Consider the following 21,059-nt stretch of genomic DNA (forward strand, 5'->3'; position numbering starts at 1 on the left):
CTCTGACAAAACCAAGCTTAACTAATAATATACAGCCTTTTAGGAGTTATGATTAGCTAAATCCCATTTACCATTTGTGCCGACTTTTCGAAGGAGGCGAGGAATTACAACCATTTCTTCTTGTTCACTTTAAGTGTTTTCACTCTAAATGTATTCTGGCTACATTAATCTGTAATGACAATTAAATATCTGCCTAGTGCTCATAAGGAACCAGTGAGGGAAGATTTCAGTGGAAGATTTTCTGTACCAGCCTTTGAACTGAATCTGTATCTGATCTCGGAGGATTGTAGGATAGACAGGAAACAATTTACCAGGGCTAGAATGGAAACTATGCTAATTCACTCCTTCAAATCTTTTTTCACTCACTGGAATTCAATGAAGAATGGGAATCGTGAAGAAAACCATAATCTTAAAGTTCAATGCTACAACAGGAGAGATTTCTCATTGCTTTAGGGAAAAAAAGTTATGCAGGAGGAGGAAGCTTTGAATATAGATATGCTGGAGTATTGTCATAATCTTCAATCTTGGCACAATATTACTGTACCCTACGGAAACCTATTTTAATATGTCTTGAAATAAATGTCACCCTTGAAGTTTTCACCGAGAGATTTGAGGAAATGCAACACTGCTCTGAATTCTCGTCTAAGAAAGTGTTCACATCGAATGCCATGGCAATTAAAATACAGCTGTTCTGGGGAGAACTCACCTGCAGACCAGGAATGGTGCGTCCCATCGCTCGGTTATCGCTTCGCCTCCGGGATGCAGCTGGTTTTGCTCAGCACCCCGTGCAGGGGAAGGGTTGGGGGGTGTCCTTGTCTTGTGTATGGCAAATGAAGGTAATTTGGGATCCTGATCCTGAACCGTTCCTGACTGAGATACTTTTCAGCCTGTGTCAGCACGATAGAGTCTAAATAACGGAGCAGACAAGCAACAGTCTTCCTGGAGTTTAGTCTGTTCTTTTCCATCCCAACTGCATGCTGATTATGGGAATAAGAACATATTGTGGAGGAGGAAGCTATTTCTGGATGCTAGTCAAGATTCACTAGACCTGGGCTGACTTCTGACAGCAGTATCTCTCAGAAGCAGATGGAACATCTTCTGGGGGGAAAAAAATCATTTGGAGGCTCCATTCACAGGAGTGATTTTCACTGAAGAACTCCCCGAGGAAAGAGAGGCGGGCGGGAGGCTGGAGGGCAGGAAGAAAAACCTCCTGGTATTTCTTGCTTCATGCAAAGCTGCAGTGAAGTAAGGCTGGTCTAGTTTTGCTTCTTTTTATTTTTAGTCAGTGGGTTTGGGTGGTGGTAACTGATCGTTGGAAGAGGGCTGGGATTGTACCTGTGTGTCCTGAAGTGCCTGGTTTAGATGGCTGAGGCGACAGACGACTTTGCCTGAAACGTGTTGCCAGACCAAAAGCTCTCAACCATGACTGAATACAATAGATACTCTAAAGATTCGGCTTTGGTTGGTTGGTTGGTTGGATTTTGTCTTGTTTTCTTCCCCCAGGCAGTGCTGGAACTCCAGTGATGTTCAACAAAAATGGTGATGCGCCTGGACGCTACGACATCTTCCAGTTCCACTCCACCAACACCAGCACCCCGGGCTACCGCCTCGTCGGCCAGTGGACAGACGACCTCCAGCTCAACGTGAGTCTAGTTTATTCTTTGCTTGCGCTTTTTTCTCAGGTACAGTTGCTAAATGTTGGTTGTTGTTTTTTTTTTTTTCATACTGCAAAAATTAATGAGGATCTTTACTATTTCTTCACAACTACCTAATGCATTTTTTTTGCATATTATCTTCTTCTACTCTGTCCTGCAACCTTTTCTCTGTACTGTGAGTACCAAAGCTCCTCAGACTAATAGAGGCATTAGGTGATCATGCAAATTTTATTACTTCTGTGTGTCTGAAGTCTCTAGTTGCCAACTTGGAAAATGAAGCAGTAATGTGATGTGGTTTGAAACCAATGGGCTTTCATTTGCAGATGCTCTTCAGTTTTTCTGGCTATATTCTTTAGTTTTTCTAGTTTTTAGGAAAGCTGAAACTAAATGGTTTTTTTGAGTGACTCACTTTTCCGGTGTTACTTTTAAGCACGTAGCAAAGACATCCATGTGAATGAGATGGCCTTTTCATAATGACGCCTAAAGAAAAACAAGCAGGTGATCAAAGACCCCGAGATGCTTTGATGTTTCCCAGATGAAAAAACCACAAGCAGAGCCTGTGAGAGCTGGAGCCTGTGTCAGCTTCGCCTGCACAGAATGGCCTGTGACGGGGCTCTGCAGATCCGGGTCCGGGCTTCTACTTGGCTTTGTGCAAGTTGCTTGAGCCTCAAGGACACGGAGAAATAGTGCCGGTTTAACCTTGGAGTTATTTGACTCCTTACTGATAGTTATTAAAGCACAAAGACCGTGGTTTCAGTTCGGTTTGGCTGCTCTTCAGCAACAGAGCCTGAATAACATCAAGGTGTTCCTGAGTGAAATGCCCACTGATACAGAAGCGGTTTCTTCTCTCAAAGCTCCCACCTGAGGTCACGCCAGGCCCCTCTCTTTGTGTGGCTCTTCTTGAATTTTGCCTCATTTTGATTTTCTCCGTGCTTTTTCACTGGTTTTCAACTTTTCGTGTTCTATTTAAGGAAAACTATGTTAACTTGCAATTTACAGTTCTTTCAGCGAAAGTATTAATATTTTATTAAGTAAATCCTTCTTTATATAAACTACACATCCTGATTCATTAAAATTTCAAGCTAAATTAGTGGAGCTTGATTTGTATTCCTGTTGTTGTGTTAAATGTTTCCATAAAGAGCACTTTCCTCGCCCTCTCGTCCTCACAGCTCTATCAACAGTTGAGATTCTCTCAGTAACTTCCCTTCCACCCGCCTCTGGGTCCTGGTTTCTCACACAGGATTAGCATTGCTGTGATAGTTCCTGTCTGTATTTTCTTACAATAATAAAGAAAATTGTGGAGTTTAGAGAAGTCAAGGGTAGTCTAAAATAGCCAACCAAAATAATCACTACTGTTACATACATCCCAGGCAAAACTGCCAAAGGCTACAGTTTGTCTTCAGTAATTACTGTGGAGGTAACACTTCAGGATATATTTCCCCAATTCTTATATACTTAATGCCTACATGAGAGGGGAAACAAAAGAAAGGATGTTTGGTCAGAGTGCTAATTTTAATTTAGAAAATGCTGAAGTGATGCTTTGTTTTCCAAGAGCCTTGTCATCCTGGGCAGTCTGGTTCAGTTCTGTGTGTCTGAATTTCCTCGCTTACAAAAGAGAAAAGTTGTTGTTGTTATGGAGACCTTATTGGTAAGGAGGCTCCAGCTCAAAAAGGCAGTGGGTAAATTAGTGTCAAAGTCCATCATAGGTAAATAAATATTTTCTGCTTTACTGTTGTCCTCATTCAAAGGAGGAGTAAGAACATTTTGCTATATTTTCTCCTGAAAGCACTGTTACTGCCCAGCCTGGCGTTGGTCTGATCTGCAGTGGGATGTGGCACCTTCCCATTCACAGGGTTTTGGGGTGAGAAGTAGGGGAGCACAGGATGATTAATCTTGAATAGCTGTACCATATTTTTTCATGTGAAATTACAGAATAACTTCTTTTTGCATTTCTCTTTCCATTGCATAAGACACTAGATAGACTGAAGAGATCTTTAACAATATATTTGCAAGTCTTAAAATATACCGTATCAGTTTCCATCTCTTTTTTTTTTTTTTTGTCATAAGTTTATAAACCTGGCTTTACAAAATGTTTGTGATTTTGCTATATATTTCTTTCAACCCTGATTGCTTCTCCAGATCCTTGCATCGCCTTTGCGTTATGTCTGCAGAGATGCTCCGTAGGGCAGGTCTGTGCTCCCTGCGCTCCCGTGCGCAGGTTTGGCTGTGAAGAGTCTCCTCTGAGTGCAGTCGACTCACCCAAAATTTACATTTTGGTATCTGAGGTCGCAATCTGGTCGATAACCAAGTAAAAATATTTCATGACTGTTCACTGCAGCAAACTTGGGAGGTAATGTAGTTTTTACAAAGGGATGGCACGGTCGCCAGATTTTCTTTTGCTCGCTTGATGTCAAGCAACCCAGCACAGCTTTGCCTGGTATGCAATGCATGATTTAGTAACAATTTTGGCTGTATTTCACAGATAGCTGCGCAAGGATAAAACGAGCAGATGTCTAATTTTAAACGGCTTGGCCAGTATTCCACGACACACTCGCAGTGCTTTGTTCTCCCTGCAGTGAAGTTGTGATTCCAAGGTGCCCACCCGCCCCCTGCGAGAGCTCCCGGCAGAGCATCTCCTGCCTCCCGCGCTTTTCTGAAGGTGGTGTCAAGCTCCATCAGCCCCTATTCAGCCCCCTGCACGCGGATTTAGTAGGCAGTATTGATAGTCGGCCACCTCCTGCAGTTTGAAATGCTTTGCCCTGAATTTTCGGATGGGAAATTTGGCCATCCGCATCGCTATTGAAACCCAGTGCTGCGACCCCCCCAGCCTGTGGAATGGCCAAGATGCAGCTAATGCCATTAGACAATAAACCTGTTGACCACGGTTATACTGGCATCTGAAACCGGGATTTGTGTTTCTCTGTGCTAGTGTTGAGGGTACGCTCCTGGATTGCAAGGCAGTTACATCATTGTGAAGAGAACCGTTTTAACTGAATTTAGCTTTAACGGTGCATTTCAAAACCAAAAAGTGCTAATGGTGAAAAGGAGGAAATTTAGCATCGGGAAAAGGCGGCGTGTCAGGTACCAGCTGGTTCTTGGTTGTTTTGCTTTGCAAATGGGTAACTTTTTTATTTTTTTACTTTTGTAATAACTAGATCCCTAATACTCGTGCTATTCAAGCCATAGGAAATAAGGATGACTCAGAGGATTAAGCATGAAGGCAGAGTGGCCAGAGACACAGGTTCTGCTTTCATGCCTTGTGTTTCACTTAGAATTTTAGAAAGGTAATGGACTTCCCATGCTGCGTTTTACCCTGTGTATGACATAGATCCAATAACTACAGGTGTCTTCTTGCCACGTGTGCCTATATTTGTTAGTCTCTGTAAAGCGCTTTGAGGTTGCTCAGTACAAGGCACTGCAGGAATGCGAGGAGCTGCCTGATCAGCTCCGATACAACTGAATGCAACTTGTCATGCTTTGAAGTGCCTGAAGAAATCAGAAACGCATCTCTCCTGGAGGAACTGGTGTGCCTGAAGGAGAAAGAAATGGATCACTCCTAGAGGAGCTGCAGGTTCTCATGGGAAATTTGGTGATATTGCTTCTCTTTCTATATACAGAGTTCTCATCAGATCCCAGGTTTACTATGTTTTCACATCCAGACCTCTGCAAGTATCTGCGAACTGTCAAAATCCCAAAATAAACAACCCCTGTGAAATCGTTGAACATATTTTTCCAAGGATTTGTCTTCCGCATACGCTATCTCAGCAGCATTCTCCGTCATGTTCCCTGTGACGACTCCTCATAGCTGTCTGCACAATCTCCCTGCGGTGCCTGAATTCCCCCTGGCACTCCCACATCATTTGCTGTGGAAGTGACAACCCGTATTGTGGCTGCAATGAAAGGGTGACAGAGATGCTCAGTGTTGGGGGATCTTTCTTCTGACTATCCGCTGAGTTTTACTAAACCTGCAGACACGTCCTTTGGAAATCTCTGCTTGTAGCAAATGTACTTTAAATTGGCCAGCGAGTTCAAAAATTATTGGAAACAAAGCTAGTGTGGAGAGAGCATGTATGCATCCCACTTCCTTCAAATTTTCCTAGAAAGTGATAGCAAAATCTAGAAATTTCCACCAGTTATGCAGAAAGAAAAGTAAAGCTAGTCTTGCTTCCAATAATTTTTGGTGAAAATGTGGTTTATGCAAAAGTGTCACTGCTGTTGTGTTTGGATGAGTAGCATACCAGTTCCATTTCTTGTATGGCTGAAGTGATTGGCAGACTCGCTTTGGACCAAAAAGCCAGAGTTTTGGTCTTTTCTCCCCCTCTCTGCCCTGTTTTCCTGTTTCATGTTGGCAAGTTTTTGGTGGTCATTAAAAGGCTGAGCTCATTTAAAGTTCTCTGTTTGAGTGGCTTAGTCCAGGTTTTGGGATGTGCTGGCACCACTGAGGCTGACCCATGAGCAGGCTGAAGAGACGTGTCCGAGCTCTGGCGTACGGCTGCGTTCTGTCATCCAACAACAGATGAGCTGTTGGGATATTGGGATCCTGTGGGACGGACCAGAGGTCTTGACTGCTCACCAAGACGGGCGCTCTGGTGGGGAAGTGTTCTCGCCCCCGTTGGGTGGTGGAACCCCACTGAGAGCTGCTGGTTGGTCATCTCCCACCATCCCTCCAGAGCTTGCGACACGGTGGTGGATGTAATGCCCCGTTTCACCTTTACCGTCATCTTTGTGAGTCCTGCGATGGTTACACGAGACCCATTTATTTGCCATTTGAGAGAGATGTCTTCCTAGAGCAAGCTAATGGTGTTTTCTTTCAGTTTGATTGTCCCATTAACACTGTACTTCTAGCCTATTAGTGTCCGCATAGGGCGCATCATGTTGTTTTAATTGCATTGGCATCTCCAACTTGCCAAGTGTGCTCTTCCAGCTCCGTGTTACAGCTCATAAAGGTGCCGTGGGGCACATGGGTGCTGATCAGATGCTGCAGCTCATTTTTGGGATGGCTGAAGACGGTGTGTCCTCGGCTGATAAAGAGCAGTGGTGGAAAACATGATGTCCTGTCCTTTGTTGCGCTGCAGAGATTTCAGGTAGCTCTCCCTCAAAACATGTTTCACTTCCAAAGCATCAGACAGAGTTAACTGCAAGCTCCAGAGAAAATTAAAACATTTATCTAATTAATTTGTTTGCAAACAGAAACAAATACATATTAAAGATGCCTAAACATACTGCATGCAGAGATAAACAAAACCAAAAAAAAGTCTGTATTGTTTTATAGATGTGCCCTTGAATTGTAAACGAAGCTCAGAACACGACTGCGGGAACCGGAGCTGTTCGGGTGCAGCCGGGGGGCGGCTGCTCAGCAATCCCTGGCGCTTCATTAATCTCCTCCAGCAACACGTGATGTATCACTGCAGTCTTGCTCAACAAGTGCTTAGAAGATTAATAGTATTGATAATTATCGATATGGTTCCATAAACACGTATGTTACGTGGTTCAAACTCCCCTTATAAATCCTGGCTCGCGTTATGTGGCGAGGAGATCGCTGTGTACATGTTAATAATTCCCTCCTCCTTGGGGAAACTGCTGTATTGTGGTGGTTTCTTCACTGTAGGTTCAGCCCAGTATTTTAGAGAAGCATGAAAAATGATAACAAGTCTTGCTTTAAAAAAAAGATAACATTCCTGTACCCACTCTCTGTTTGCTTTAGGAGCAGAGACTGCTGCATTCTTTTTTCCCCACAAACAGAAATATTTTACATAACTTCATAATAATCTGTGCAATTTCTGCAGATCCTGCACGCTGCAACACCTACTGAATCTGTCTGGGCTCAGACATCTCTGCTATAGAGTTTGGAAATAAATGTTATAAATAGCAAGTTAATGAAAAGAGCAATTAAATATCTAACCTTCTGGCAAGAGACCTATATGTACCTGACTCTTTTTGGTAAAATGTTCCGAGTGGTAAGTAGATCCAAGCAACTATTCTCTGAAGTTTACTCAGGAATATTCTGCCAACAGATGGTGTTTTTCTAAAATAGTGCATTCAAATGTATTTCTGTTCGTTGTTTCTTGGTTTGGTTTGGGTTTGTTTGGGTTTTTTGTGTCTTGGGGTGGGGGAAGTAGAGCATGTTCAGAGCAGATGAATTTATTTCAGAATATTTTGCAGCAAAAAGTAAATCTTTCTGGAGCATATGCAAATTTCAGTTTATTAAGAGCCTGGGATTCCCCCAGTTTCTGCTGGAAGGGGAACAATGGGGCACGTATCTCGCCAATTACGAGTTTTCGCTTTGAACAGCAAGGGACGAGAGAATTTCACCACAATAGCCATAGGATTGTTTGGGGGATTTTTAGATGCTTTTAAAAGACTGTATTTTGAAGTATATTATATAGCATTTAAAAACAGAAATTGGGCATCTCCCACCTAAACAATTTCACCTTAGTGAAGACGGGTGTAGCTGAAAGCACAATTATCAATAGCATTATCAGTTTTATCTCCTGCATGCACATCATGTATAATAAAAAAGCCCTTGTTTGCAAATATATATGTATATATAAATGTGTATTTACATGCCTTTATATGTGGATGGATGGATGGGTATAGATACATGCGCAGACCTTTGCACAGATTTCTGTTGGTTTGCAACACCTGAGTGAGCTCAAAGTCACGGTTCAAAGATGACATCAAGATAGATAAAAATCGGTATCAATTTCCTCTCTCATTTCAGTTATTGTCACACAAACTGGCCCTGGTCGTGTCCTCTCCTGGCCCTGGTCCAGCCTGGAATGAGTGGCTGGTACAAAGGTAATTTTAATACATCCCTGTTGCAGCCTGGAATCTCGGCTGATGGGCTGAGAGGAGGTTTGCATTATTCAGGTGTTAGACAGTCTCATTAAACAAAGTCAGCTAATGAGGTCAGGCTGTTATTTAAAATTAAGACTTTAAGTATTAAGCATGATTAGTATGTGGTGTTTTCGTATGTCAGTGCAGAACCTTGAGCTTTCAGCTGACACAGCCACTTGTTGAAAAATACCAGTGTTTACATTTTTAATGAAATTCGCTAAACCCTTAGATTTAATTAGCTTGTATATTGGCATACATTGAGGTGTAGCTGTATCCAGAAATAACTGGGTTTCTGATAGCTGAAAACAATACGAATTATTTTAGCCACTGTAGCCTCATTGGCAATTTTGGAAAGTAACCTAATCTGGGCTGTTTCTTAAAGTAACTTAATGTGAGCTCAGCCAGGGCCGCCCCTGGCGACCCGCAGCTGCTGCAGCCTCTGCTCCTCTGGGGCCAATGGCAGTGCTTATCCGCTCGAGAAATTCCTTGGAAATGTTATTCTGCCCCAAAATAACTGGCTTTATGGTACATAAAGTTCTGGGCTGCTGCGTCAGCCAGGTACAGCCCATGGAGATGAGACAAACCCCCCCGCAGCCCCTGTTACCGACACTGCAGCTCCTGCCCCCGGCCCTGTCTCTCCACCCGCTGCTCAGTGTCACATCAGCCACAGGTGACAGCGACAGACCCACAACCGTGGGGCTGTGGGTGCCGGGGTGTTTGGGAATCACCTCCCAAACACCGCTAAATGCAAAGCCCTTCCTGACGGACCCCATCCCGTTTGCAGCCTCTGTGCCGCCGCCGTTCGGAGGTCGGTCTCCGTTACACCGTCAGACGGGTTGTGTGCAGGCCAGTCAAAGGTAAATGTGAATAATTCCCAAAATACATCCCAGTTCCCTGTTTTGGCTGGCGGGTTACCATGCCCAACATGTCAATAGCTGTAATAATAGATGTTGTTTATTTTGTTCAGTCGTTAGATTCTGTAATCTCTCATTGCTCATGTCAACCGTGACCGGTGTGAACACCTTTAATTATCGTAGCTTGCAGAATGAACTTCCAGCCAACTGGAAGGGGATTTTTCAGACCACTGGCCCGCTGAATGGCCATATGCTAATTCCTTAGTCCTCTGTCGGGTCCCCAAAACGCCTGTGAACAGGCAGCAGGGCTGGGATGGTGTTGGTCCTGCTCACAAGCTCACAGCCTGACTTGGTCAGTGCTCTTGGAACAAAACCCGTGCGGTTTTAGCACCCCAGGTGGTTTTGATGCATTAGGTGTAGAAATAGCTGCTGTAAATAATTTTTATTCAGATAAGGGCACAACTTTGAGATACATGATAGTAGCTGTGTGAATTGAGTGGCCTCTCTTCTGTACCACAGAAGAGACCTAAACAGCTCATTGCAAACCATCAATAAATGCAGATAATCCCATTTGTACCTGTGCTTTCTTTGAAAAAAGTCTCAGGTAGCGCGTGTTATAATCCAGAGAATCTCAGAGTGTCTCGAAAGTGTCCTTGAATACAAGCATGCCGAACATTTAGCATGTAATGCCAAATTCAAGCGGAAATTCTTGGGAGCAGCACGCTGTTGACTGCATTAATACCCGTACATGTGCAACAGGGAGCCGAGGGGATGTGACATTGGCGGAGGGCTGGGACATGTGCTGGGACCCGACTGCAGCAAGATCTTGTCTGAAGGGATCAGAAATCCTGCCAGGGTGGCATTTTTTGGTACAGGAAAAGTAACTCTACATAAAACTAGGAAGGCAGTAGTTAAATCCCACACCTCACTCTGAAAACTAGCTCAGACTTGGAATTAAAGACATGAAATGTCATTTCCTCTTTGTTATTGACCCATTTTGCTGGGTGGCACCGTGTACCGTGTGAGCTGTGCTACCTTGGGCACAGCAGAGTGAATTAAGCTGTATCGGCTTCTGGCGACTCTGAGCGTTGGTGTAATTTTCCTCCAGGTCTGAGAATGTCACAAGGTAAAATATTTGTGGGGATATAAATGCTAAGAGAAACCAGGCTAAGAGAATATCTAAGATGTATTGCGTATCTTTTCAAAATTAGGCAAAAAGCAGAAAGGTAAGGAGTTCATGAAAGCTATAATGGAAGAAATTATGTAGCGGAAGACTCGGTGACTTCAGAATTCGCTTCATCTTCTGTTGTTCTCTTAAATATCCCCGAGCCTGTGGGCAAGCAGACGTAGCTCAGAGAACGAGTAACGTAAGGAATAGACGGCCAAGAAATAAATCACTGTGTTTTTAAAACAGGTGATGTTTTTGCTCCTACACAATGCTTCTTGAATCCTTTTTGCAAGTCTCATGTATTTTAGTCAGCAAATACATTCAAGAGCAAGTACTTTGCTGGCTTATTTTATGGGTAGTTAATAGGTTTGGTTGCTTTTGGCAGGACTAATAATGTCAGTTTGTGTGTTATTGAGGGCAAATTTTTTTTTTTTTTTTTTTAATACCTGAAAACAGAAAGATGCTTTTCAATGCCAGATGTGGTTTGTTGTGTTTGGAGAAGTTCGCTCCAGTCGCTCGGCTCTGAGCGGGGGCTGCGGAGGTTTTGTGCCCTCGGTCACAGCCAGAGGGCTGTGTTGTTGGGGCTGATTCCAGCGGCGCAGAGCAGCTGTTTGCGTCTCCCCCTGGCTCTGGGAAAGGAAGTTGGGCAGAAAATATTATCTCTGCACCTTCAGCCTGCGATTCAAAGGCTTAATCAGAGAGACGCGTGATGAGCGAGGCTGTGCCTGGGAAAGAGGGACGAGTATCAGCCAAGTAGTGATTGAACTCCTGCTTCTGGATCAAATGCTTTTTTGTCTTTTCCATTGCAAAATAACTGTAATCTTTTGTCCCAGAGGTAGTGGACAGCGCTGATGTTCATGCCTAGCGAGCTCAGCCACCGAGACACTTGTGCTGTTTATTTCTTTGACGTCTCTTTTCTCATCCACTTGATATTTCCCCTTGCACTTTGTGTGCTGTGGCAGAAGGCGTTTGTTTGATTTCCCTGTAAGTTGTGAGTTCCTGGCGTTCCCCCTCCAGAGGTGGGGCTGGGGCTGGTGGGCCCCCTGGGGACAGCGTGCAGGTGGAGCGGGGGCTTTGCAGCATCTGCCGGGGACGTGCAAATCAACAACGCATCCTGGCACAAAGACCGAAAAACGCTCTATTGTTAGGCTGGTATTGTGAGGACAAATGAAATACAGAGTGGTTTCTGCCGAGGTGTTCACGTTCGGAGAACAGAGGCGTGATTTGCACCTGCAAAACCTGGAGGTCAGCGCAGTGAGCAGGGTCACGGGCTTTGGGGCTTCACCTCCTGAGACTTGAGTTGGGCAGATCCTCAGCAGATGTGGGCGGGCAGCCCCCGGTCACACCAGGAGTCCTGGGACTACTAACAGCAGCCAAAGGCTCACTCATTTGTCTCCATTTTCGTTTATCCAATTTACATGTAAAATTTTTTACTGTATTGTATCAACAGATACGGCAACAATTGGCTTCAAGCTATCCCTGTAGGTTCAAAACATAACCCAGCTGTGCTTTGCAAAATGAAATTTTGCTACCATGCAGATGCAAGTGCCGAGGATAGTAGAGTAGAAATGATGATGATTGCGTAATATTGCGCCTGTTTGCTTTGGAGGGCAGAAAGAAATCCCATAAAGGGTATTTAAAAAGCTCCACACGCATCCGTACTGTGTGAACAGCCCTTTGAGTTTCCAACATTTAAGCAAAGCATAAAGGTTCCTGACAGGGAACATGTATTGAATGGGTCAAAAATAATCACTTTTTAAATGTCCCAGAATACTGATTTATGTAGAAAATTGACGTGGTTTGCAGCAAGACTATAATATCGGGTATATAGCGTGCATTTTAATGTGTCTCAAGCTAATCGTTCGCATGCTAGGCAATAATGGCCCCAAATAAACAGCTGAAAAGCATCTTTAGCCTGCTCTTAAAATTTGAGGGGAAGCCTTTGTTTGCTTTGTTTTCCTTTTTTATTTGTTTCTTCTCCCACTGATCTGAAAATGTACATTTGATATGAAAATGCTGCATGAAATGATTCCCGTGAAACAACCTCGTTTACATGTTAATTGCAGGTTTTAATGGTGCGGAGGATGCGTACTTGACCATTAAAAGTAGCATCTGAGCATCTGGCTTTCCACAGTAACTATATTTAGACATTTTATTCCGTTCTTGTGATTCCTGTCCCTTGGACAGGCTGGTGAAGGGTGGTTGGTGGGAAGGAGTGGGGAGGAAAATCCCCTGCACAACTGGGACGGTGTCTTCCAGTTTTTAGGGTGCTTGACTGGAGGGAATAAGTTACCAGTTTCAGTCCTTCTCTTTTCAAAGAGATGGCAGAGGATAGTGGGGGCAGGGGGACAAAAGCAAGGTTTTGTGGTGTTATTGCTTTATCACGCAAAAACGTGACAAGGCACAAAATTCCTTAGCTTTGCAAGGTTAATTTAAAAACAAAAAACAAAAAACACAACAGCTTCCCCAAAAAAAACCAAACAAAAAACCTCAGAATTTTTTTTTTTTCAGTTTTTTAGTGGAATTTCAAGTAGACCAATACCATTATCGTTTAAGGCAGGGCATGATTGGAGGGCCGATATTTTTATTCTTATAAATTTAGATTTATAAGACCGCCCATCACAAGCACATCACCTTCCTCTTCCTCTCCTGCTTGGTTTCGGCGGCGTTGATGGAAGAGCAGCCTCAAGTGCGGTGTAATTGAAGTCCCATCAGCCAACTCTAATTTTCTGTGTACCATCTACAGTCCTTTTAGGGACCGATTGACTGAGTATAACCTGAGCAAGATAATTTAATAGTATTAATAACACTGCAGCAATCCAGTTAGGGCCTAAATGAGTTAGGGACTGAGTTTCACTCAGAATTTTCTGTTTCTTTCATCTTGCTTCCCCAGCCCGTGTGTCATTATGCCACGCACGCTCGACATGATGAGAAAATTACTGTACCATTGATGCTGATTCTTTAAAAAGGGAAAACCGGGACCAAATAATTTGACTAGCAAATACTGGTCTTTGAATCAGCTTGGGAATTAGTAGGATAAATAAACTAAAGCATTTTGAGTTGGCAGGCACTTCAAGATAAATGCTATCCAAATTACACACATGCCATTTGGTACATCTCTAGTTATTACCCTTTCCATTTTTAAAGTAGTATATTAGATTTAGCAGATGTATTCCTTTTTTGCAATCATAAATAACAGGGGAAAAAAGTTATTAGTTCATAAGCAGAGATAAACGAACATAAAGGGCTAATACTTTTCTCAAAACTTAGGCAAGGTCAATACGTGGCTATACTGTGAAAAATAACTTGGAAGAAGAGTTTTCAGAAGAAAAGCAGAATTCCTGGGTTTGCTTCTAGATGTGGCATTGCCATCCAGTCTTGTTATTTAGAATTTGAACTTGCCAATTGTTGAGCATTATGAACTTGGTTCAAACAAACACTTGAATACTTGATTTTTTGTTTGTTTGTTTTTTTTGGCTTAAATGCGTGAGCAATTGCTCTGCCCTGATGTTGAGCTCTGGTTTAGGTGCTTGGGTACTTTGGGTTGAGGGTTTCTCGTCATCCTGCACGATGAAACCCTCCAGTCATGGTGCTGTAGGAGTTGTACCAAGGGGGGCTGGATCTAATTATTTACTGTATGCCTCAGAACATTTAAGTTTCTTATTTAGATTCTAGTTGCAACGTGGATATATTTGAAATAAGATACATGCAAACATATCCAACCAACCTAAAAAGGAGAAGAAAGTAAAGATCTAAAGTGCTTTTGATTGAAGGGAACTTCGTTAAGGCTTTTTCCAGCAGAATAGTAAAATATTGAACAGTTTTTCTTACATAAGTTTGTAACTGGGCCACCTCACTTTGAAATGAAATCTTTCATCTTTTCCCTTTTTGTTTCGTATGGCAGCGTATGTCAAGCCTGTTGCGATCATTTTGGGTTTGCTCGGGGCTTCTCTTTTGGCCCATTCATTAAATGATATGTTTAAACTAATATAACTATTACACAATGAAGGAGGGTGATCATCTCCTAGAATATTTATCTGTCTAGATTGAATCAAAGAAAGGGTCCTGGCTCAGCAAGTGTGTTTCGAAGGCGTAGATGTGTTTCTGCAAAGCCGTTATTTGGCGTGCTGCGTGTCCTTCGTGCCTCCCGGCTGCCGCTGCCGCTGCTCATCACGTTGTATGAGCAGCTTTCAGACACTGCTCTCAATGAAGGCTGTTGTGTCGCTTATTAGTAAAAATCGGCTGATGCTTTCAGCTCTGTCTGTCACCGCCAATCTTAACTCAGTGATCTTTCCTCTCTACAGATACCTGAAAAGAATATTTTTTTTAAACTTCCACAAAAAAATGCCAAAACAACCTTAGCTGTTTCTGAGATGCAATCTAGAAAAAAATGCAGTTTTTCTGAATAATGCTGAAGTGCTGCATCGAGGATGGGCACAGATCTTCATGGCAAGGGGCTGCCTTTGGTTATGGCCATTAAAATCTTCAGCAGGCCAAGCTAGAGGACTTGGAAAAATTTCACTTTCCGTGTACTCGGTACAGAGTTCCTTTGGCAAAGTGACGGAGCATCCCAGTGAGCCTGGTCCTGGTCACCCCGCATAAAGCTGAAATCTGATGTGTAAATACCCTCTTCGTGCTGAGCGATAGATTTTCCTTTCCCCCCACCTCCCACCAACGGATGCCTTTAGCGTATCCTTCAAAAAAAAGCAAAAATATCAGGTCATTTATGCTCCATGGGTTTGCGCTGTGCTGGGTTGTAGCAGGAATTGAAGGAAAACACTTGGCGATCAAACTTTCCCCTAAAAACTTCTGTTGTTGGTTGAGGGGAAAAAAGTGACAGCAGCAGAATGAACAGCAATAGACAATGAGGGCTGGTTTTATTCATTTTCAAATGAATACATGATATTCTGAAATGAAGCCCAGTGTGTAAGAATGGCAGCGTTGCTCCCCATGTGGGAGATGTTCTTTTCTGCATGTAAAATATTAAGAGCACCATGAGCTCAGCCTGTTTTGTGAAATATGGAAGACGACTGTTGGACTGGATTCTCTTTTGACCCGTTTGACGATGGGATGTGCTGGCAATGAAACCCCCAGACGCTCTGTCACTCGGTCCTTGGCTGGGGGCTCATCTCAGAAACTCTGGTTCTGAGCCACTTACTTAACGATGACAAATTGTCTTACATTACCTCTGCTTTCAGAAGATAGATTTGCTCTAACCTATCAACTTAAATAGATAAGAATTATGTGTTATCTATGCACATTTGGAAGTACATGCTCTTTTTTAATTAAAAAAAGCCTCTGCAGGGGATGCAGGATGAATACTGAAGACGCATAGTCCATCCCCTTCCATTAGGGAGAAGACAACACAAAACTGTAGCCGCATATAGAAGCATTAAAATAATTAATTTTCAGTTTTATTGTGTGTCAACAGAAGTGTATGATAATAAGCATTTTTGCAAAAACTGTAGATTAAGCATTTCTCTCTACATTGGTGTTGTGCAAAAACGTCCTTGGTTTAAAGGAGAACAAATAGCCTTTGGATCTCATTAAAGATGTTATTACACTTGCTCAGTGTAACTTGCTTCTGGTGTCCTTAAAGCAGGTAAGATTGGGAGAAAATGATGACAAATATTAAATGAAAGGAATAGTAAGATCAGGAAAGGAAAGAGAAAAATAAATGAGGTTCATATGTAGGTTAAGAGCTGCTTATTATGAGCTCACCAAAAAGGAGCTGCAGTGTAAGAACAAACGTGATGGTTTTAGCTGAAGTTTAAATCATAATTAATGTGTTCAATAAAAGGTGATGCAGATGTAATGCAGATTTTTATACCTGTGCACAAATACCCACCGGTGCCAGGAGGATTTTACTCGTGACAGGTAACACAGAGCTGAACGTTCCCTGCGGGAAGAGCGGAGCGGGACGGAGCCTCTCCTGGGTGCACCTGCAGGTAGCAAAGGTGTTAAAATAAAATTAGAGTTTTCTTACTAGAGGAAAATACAGATGGACAACTGACCTCCAGAATTTCGGTTTAAGCCTCCACCAGGTACCCGAAGGCGTTGGGGATGCAAACCCTGGCGCTATGGGGATGTCGTCACAACTTCTTGACACCTTTTCTGATTTGTGCCAGCCATGAAAAATGGTGAGTTTTTTGGCTGGAATACTTTGAGTAGCGGTGAGTTTCCATCACCTTCAATTAGAAAGTTGTGATTTGTTGGTCGTTTATGAAGATGCCACCAAAAAAATATATGTAAGGATGTTTAACTTCTCTTTATAAAAAGGGTAGATTGGAGGGATTTGTCTCCTGATCGGATTTAGACACTGTTATCTCTGGATTTTGAGGGCTGCTGGTTAACGTGTCCTACTTCTGCCCTGCACAGATTTTTAGAAGCCACTTTGAAGTAGCTGGATTTGGACTTTGATTTAAAACAAGAATACAGAAAGAAAACGAAGAGGCAGGAGTGTCTGGGTCTTTCCCTCCTTTCAGGGGGCTGGGGTGGCACCGGTGGTTTCGGTCCCCGCGGGCAGGGAAGGGACCAGCGGTTCCCCGGCCGGGAACGCTGTCGCTGCAGAAAGTCACCCTGTGCAAATAGAGGGGGGGTTAGCTTCTGCTGATCTTTTGCTCTATCTTGAAAATGTGTTGCGCCTTGCATCACTCTGAATAAAGTGATTTGTTCACGAGCAAAAAACACCGGGGATGTTTTGCCTCCATCACGTCGCAGGCTCCACGCTCCTCTTACGGCTCTTCTGTCAATCCCCTGCGGGCAGGGAATTTAAAATAAGTTACAGCATGAGGTAAAACACCTTCTTTGCAGTGTCTGGGCCAAGTCATAGGAGCAGCTTCACATACTTCTCTGGTAGTTTGGCTTATCGCTGCTGTGATCTGTTTAAGGGATTTTAGTTGATATTTTGCAGAAGGCTCTGTTGACTGTGTGTTATTGACATATTCTTAGCTTAAAACCATTATCACGTTAAAGCCCTGGATTTAGAAACTAATTACAAGACATTAATAGCTAAGCCCTGAGAGCTGAGTCATGCAAATATTGCTATCTGTGAAGTTGAATATACAAAAACTATTTGAACTGCTGAGTTAGTAACTGGAGTCCAAAAGCAATCTGTAAGGTGGCAATAAATCTGAGCACAATCCCCCCCAATTGTTTTCTAATGTGTCCGTGAAATTAATGGCACAGTTGTTATGAAAGTCCTATCAGGGAACGTGGCTATTTTTTTCCCCAAGTAGGTTAATTATCACTAATGTAATTATTTTTGTACTGATTTTTATTTTAATCAAACATTGCATGGAACAATTCAGTTCAGAACAAATAGCTTATTACAGAAGTATTTGTGGTGGTGTGAAAAAAAGCATCGGTGTTTAAATTATACACATATATTGAGTTACTTTATTCATTAAAATGAACAATTACGTTAGGCCTTATGAAACAGCCTAAGCATTTCTCATTAATGTTTGTTCTGTAGTAAGCATAATGAGAATTTATACTGGGAGTGGAGCCCATCCCTCTAACTCAAGGCACTTATGAACTGGGCGATACGCAGGAGTGGGGAGAACCTGGGGAAAACCAGCCAGAATTAACCCCTGGCCAGGACCGATGCTAGGGTTGTGGGGAAGGCACCGGATCTGGGAGGGAGCTTTTTCTTTTATTTTTAGCGTTTTTTGGTTGTTTGGCTTTGGGTTTTTTTACCTCTGTGCTGTGGTGACAGGGCAATACGTAGTTTTTATTTTAGTTGTTTTAGTTTGCGCTGTCACACGGTGGCTCTGGTGGCTCCAGGTACCATGGACAGGGGCCAACTTTGAAGTTGTTCTGTTCTTCAGTTCTTTTAAATGTCCCACAATGAACCAGTTGTGGGTTTGGGGTTTTTTCCCATTTACCAGATCGATTCATCAGTGGATGAACCATTATAATGAAGTATTATAATCTAATAACATGATATAATATAATAGCAGCAGTCTGCACAATATACTGTTGAAGATGTGCCACCTAGCATGATGATAAGTGAATGGTGGGTAGATACGTGATTTTTCAAGACGTTAGACACATGTGTCTACAGCATCTCGTGCAGTCTGGGGTTTGCATCCTTCCCAAATCTGGCAGAATTGCAGGGGGGAGGTTATTGCGTCTCTTGTAACTGACTCGGTCAAGAGCTGGGTTCTGGATTATGATTAGGCTTCTCAGATAATCGCTTTTTGATTATGGGATAAGAGTTTATTATATTTGCTTATAGAAATGTAGGATTTGTAAGTATATATAGCGCTCTGCCTCTGGATGAAATGCTCTGCTATTTTGGTGTTGTCGAAGGTTCTCTTACAGTAGTTGTGGACAAAAGTTGTCCTTGCTGTTTTATCAGGATTTTATAAAACTCTGAACTCAGCAAAATCTTTAAGTAAGCAGTTCATAGTGACTGAGACTATTGGGAAAAAGTTATTGAATATAAGCAGGTTTAGATTTAAGTAAATGCAGGAATGGCTGGATATAACAATTACTTGCCACAATAGAAGTCTTTTTTAGATCCAGTTTTTCAAAAGCTAATTTATTTCAAAGCAACTGCAATAAAAGATGGAAGGAGGAGGGAGGGGGAAAGGGGACAGAAAAAAAGTACGTCAGGCACAATTATTTGATCCTAAAGCAGCTAAATACACAGACGAACTTTTTATTGCTTTTGTTTGCCTTTCGGGAAGGATTCATGAAGCAAAAATGTATTTCAAAGACAAAAAGGTTTTCAAAAATATTCTTTTCTGAGTGGGAAAAGTGTCCCTAACGTGGCTGAGATTCCCATCTCCCAAGGCCAGGCCCTGGCGCCAGGTGCCTTATCTGACAGGCCCTTTGCATCGTTCATTTTCTCGCCAGAAGCAGCAGAACATGCAAATCTTTCTGTGCCAGTGGTACAGAGTTATCGCTGTGTCCTCCCAGGAGACCAGAAAAAGGACTTTCCATAATTTTGCCTGATCTTCTGTTTATCTCTTTACACACAGTATCTGTGCAGAATAAAGTACCTTTAGGCCATCCCGACTACTTGGCAATGGCATGGGATAGGTTTGAAAATATGGGAATTCACCCTCTTGTAGTCATAAGGGGGGTGTGGGTAGACGATAACACATTAATAATTCTGTGGTTCTGTGAGATATTAGCATGCAGAAAATTGGTGAAAATCCTTTCATCACTGGGTCAAAGCCCAAGCAGTGAGGATGTCTTCCTCATTTCACATCAATGCATATTGTAAAAAGGGTGTCAAGTAACTTCTACGTTTAATAATTATGATGGAAAATGGAGGCTCTGGACTGGATCAGTGTATCGCACTTCCCAGCTGTACAAACCCATGTAAGTTGTAGTTACCCTGTCTACAGACCTTCAGCTTTTTTTTTCTTTTTTTTCAGAATGAATTGTGAATATTGCAGGTTGATGAAGTTTCTCAAGCAGTGGCAGACCTCTAGAATATCTGTTATTGAGGGATTATTTTTATAACGTTCACAGCAGAGACTCTTGGTAGCATAGTATTTGAGTAGGGTGTGACCTCAGTATTTTTTTTCAAACACATGAAATGAAGACGGTACAGGATCTATTTTGAATTACATTAGGAAAGTGCAACTTAATCCTTCAATTTAAGACTTGCAGACCCTGGTCTTCCTGTATGCATTAATAATCAAGGCAGCTGATTCAAGAAACTAGTCTTAGAACTTTTTACTTGTGTAGAAAATAGTGGAACTTGCAAGCATTTAAGTAACCTAAAAAAAATAGCTGAAATTTTGGTTTTGATAACACTTAGTCACATCTATCCCAGAAGATCAGGGTTTATATTTGGAAAAGCCATACACACACAGAGAAGCCACTGAAATTTTACTGGGCAGCTGGGTTGGTAATTGGTGCAATGAATTGGCACTGGGAATGTCAGGACCTTCCCAGTGGTTCCAGTCTGGACCGTCTCAGGGGAGCTCCAGTGCTAAACCTCCCTTGTTCTTGGAAGCTGGTTAGTGGCTTTGGTCTGGAATATTTTGAAATGATTTGTGAGTCTAATTTTCTGCGGTACTTTGGAGCCTTTGTGCACATACTTTGGAGTCTGGGTTTCATAAGACTGCAGAACAAGTGAGACTTTCCATTTGTTTAATACAATCATTTATAATTTGCATTCCCAGAAGCATGTTTGGTATTTCAAAAGCAGAATGTGACTTTGAAATGAAATATTATCTAATTATTGCTTTTTTCATTGATGACTATTTTCTTTGTCCTTCATATTTCTTACATGGCTCACATTGCAGATCTTGCCACGTTCTCACTGATTCCATACCCTACAAAAGACACATTTTCAGCTAATTTAAAATACCAACCTGGTCAGTAGTAGTTCCAAGAAGGGAGATCTCTCGTTCTGGTCGTGGTAAGAAGCCCCAAGCTCTAGATGCATGAAAAGCAGTTTTGTGGGTGTAACTGCTGCCTTCCCCCAAGCCATTGCAGTGTTCCTACTAATTTTCATGAAACAAGGAAGAGGTTTACACTCTACTGTTTTGTCTGATGTTGCCGGTCATTCCGCCAGAGTTT

The 21,059-nt window shown here is 42.5% G+C and overlaps 1 protein-coding gene across 2 annotated transcripts in view; it reads left to right on the forward strand.

Annotated features, from left to right (window-relative positions):
* GRM7 (glutamate metabotropic receptor 7) overlaps positions 1–21,059 on the forward strand; it is a 248,344-nt gene that overhangs the window by 168,506 nt on the left and 58,779 nt on the right. For both annotated transcript variants that reach the window (XM_065642466.1, XM_065642465.1), the window contains exon 7: positions 1,504–1,643. In XM_065642466.1, the coding sequence (XP_065498538.1) occupies positions 1,504–1,643 (140 nt within the window). The remainder of the gene's footprint in view (positions 1–1,503; positions 1,644–21,059) is intronic.

This window comes from Caloenas nicobarica, chromosome 11, assembly GCF_036013445.1.
Source record: "Caloenas nicobarica isolate bCalNic1 chromosome 11, bCalNic1.hap1, whole genome shotgun sequence".
NCBI classification, from domain to species: Eukaryota; Metazoa; Chordata; class Aves; order Columbiformes; family Columbidae; genus Caloenas; species Caloenas nicobarica.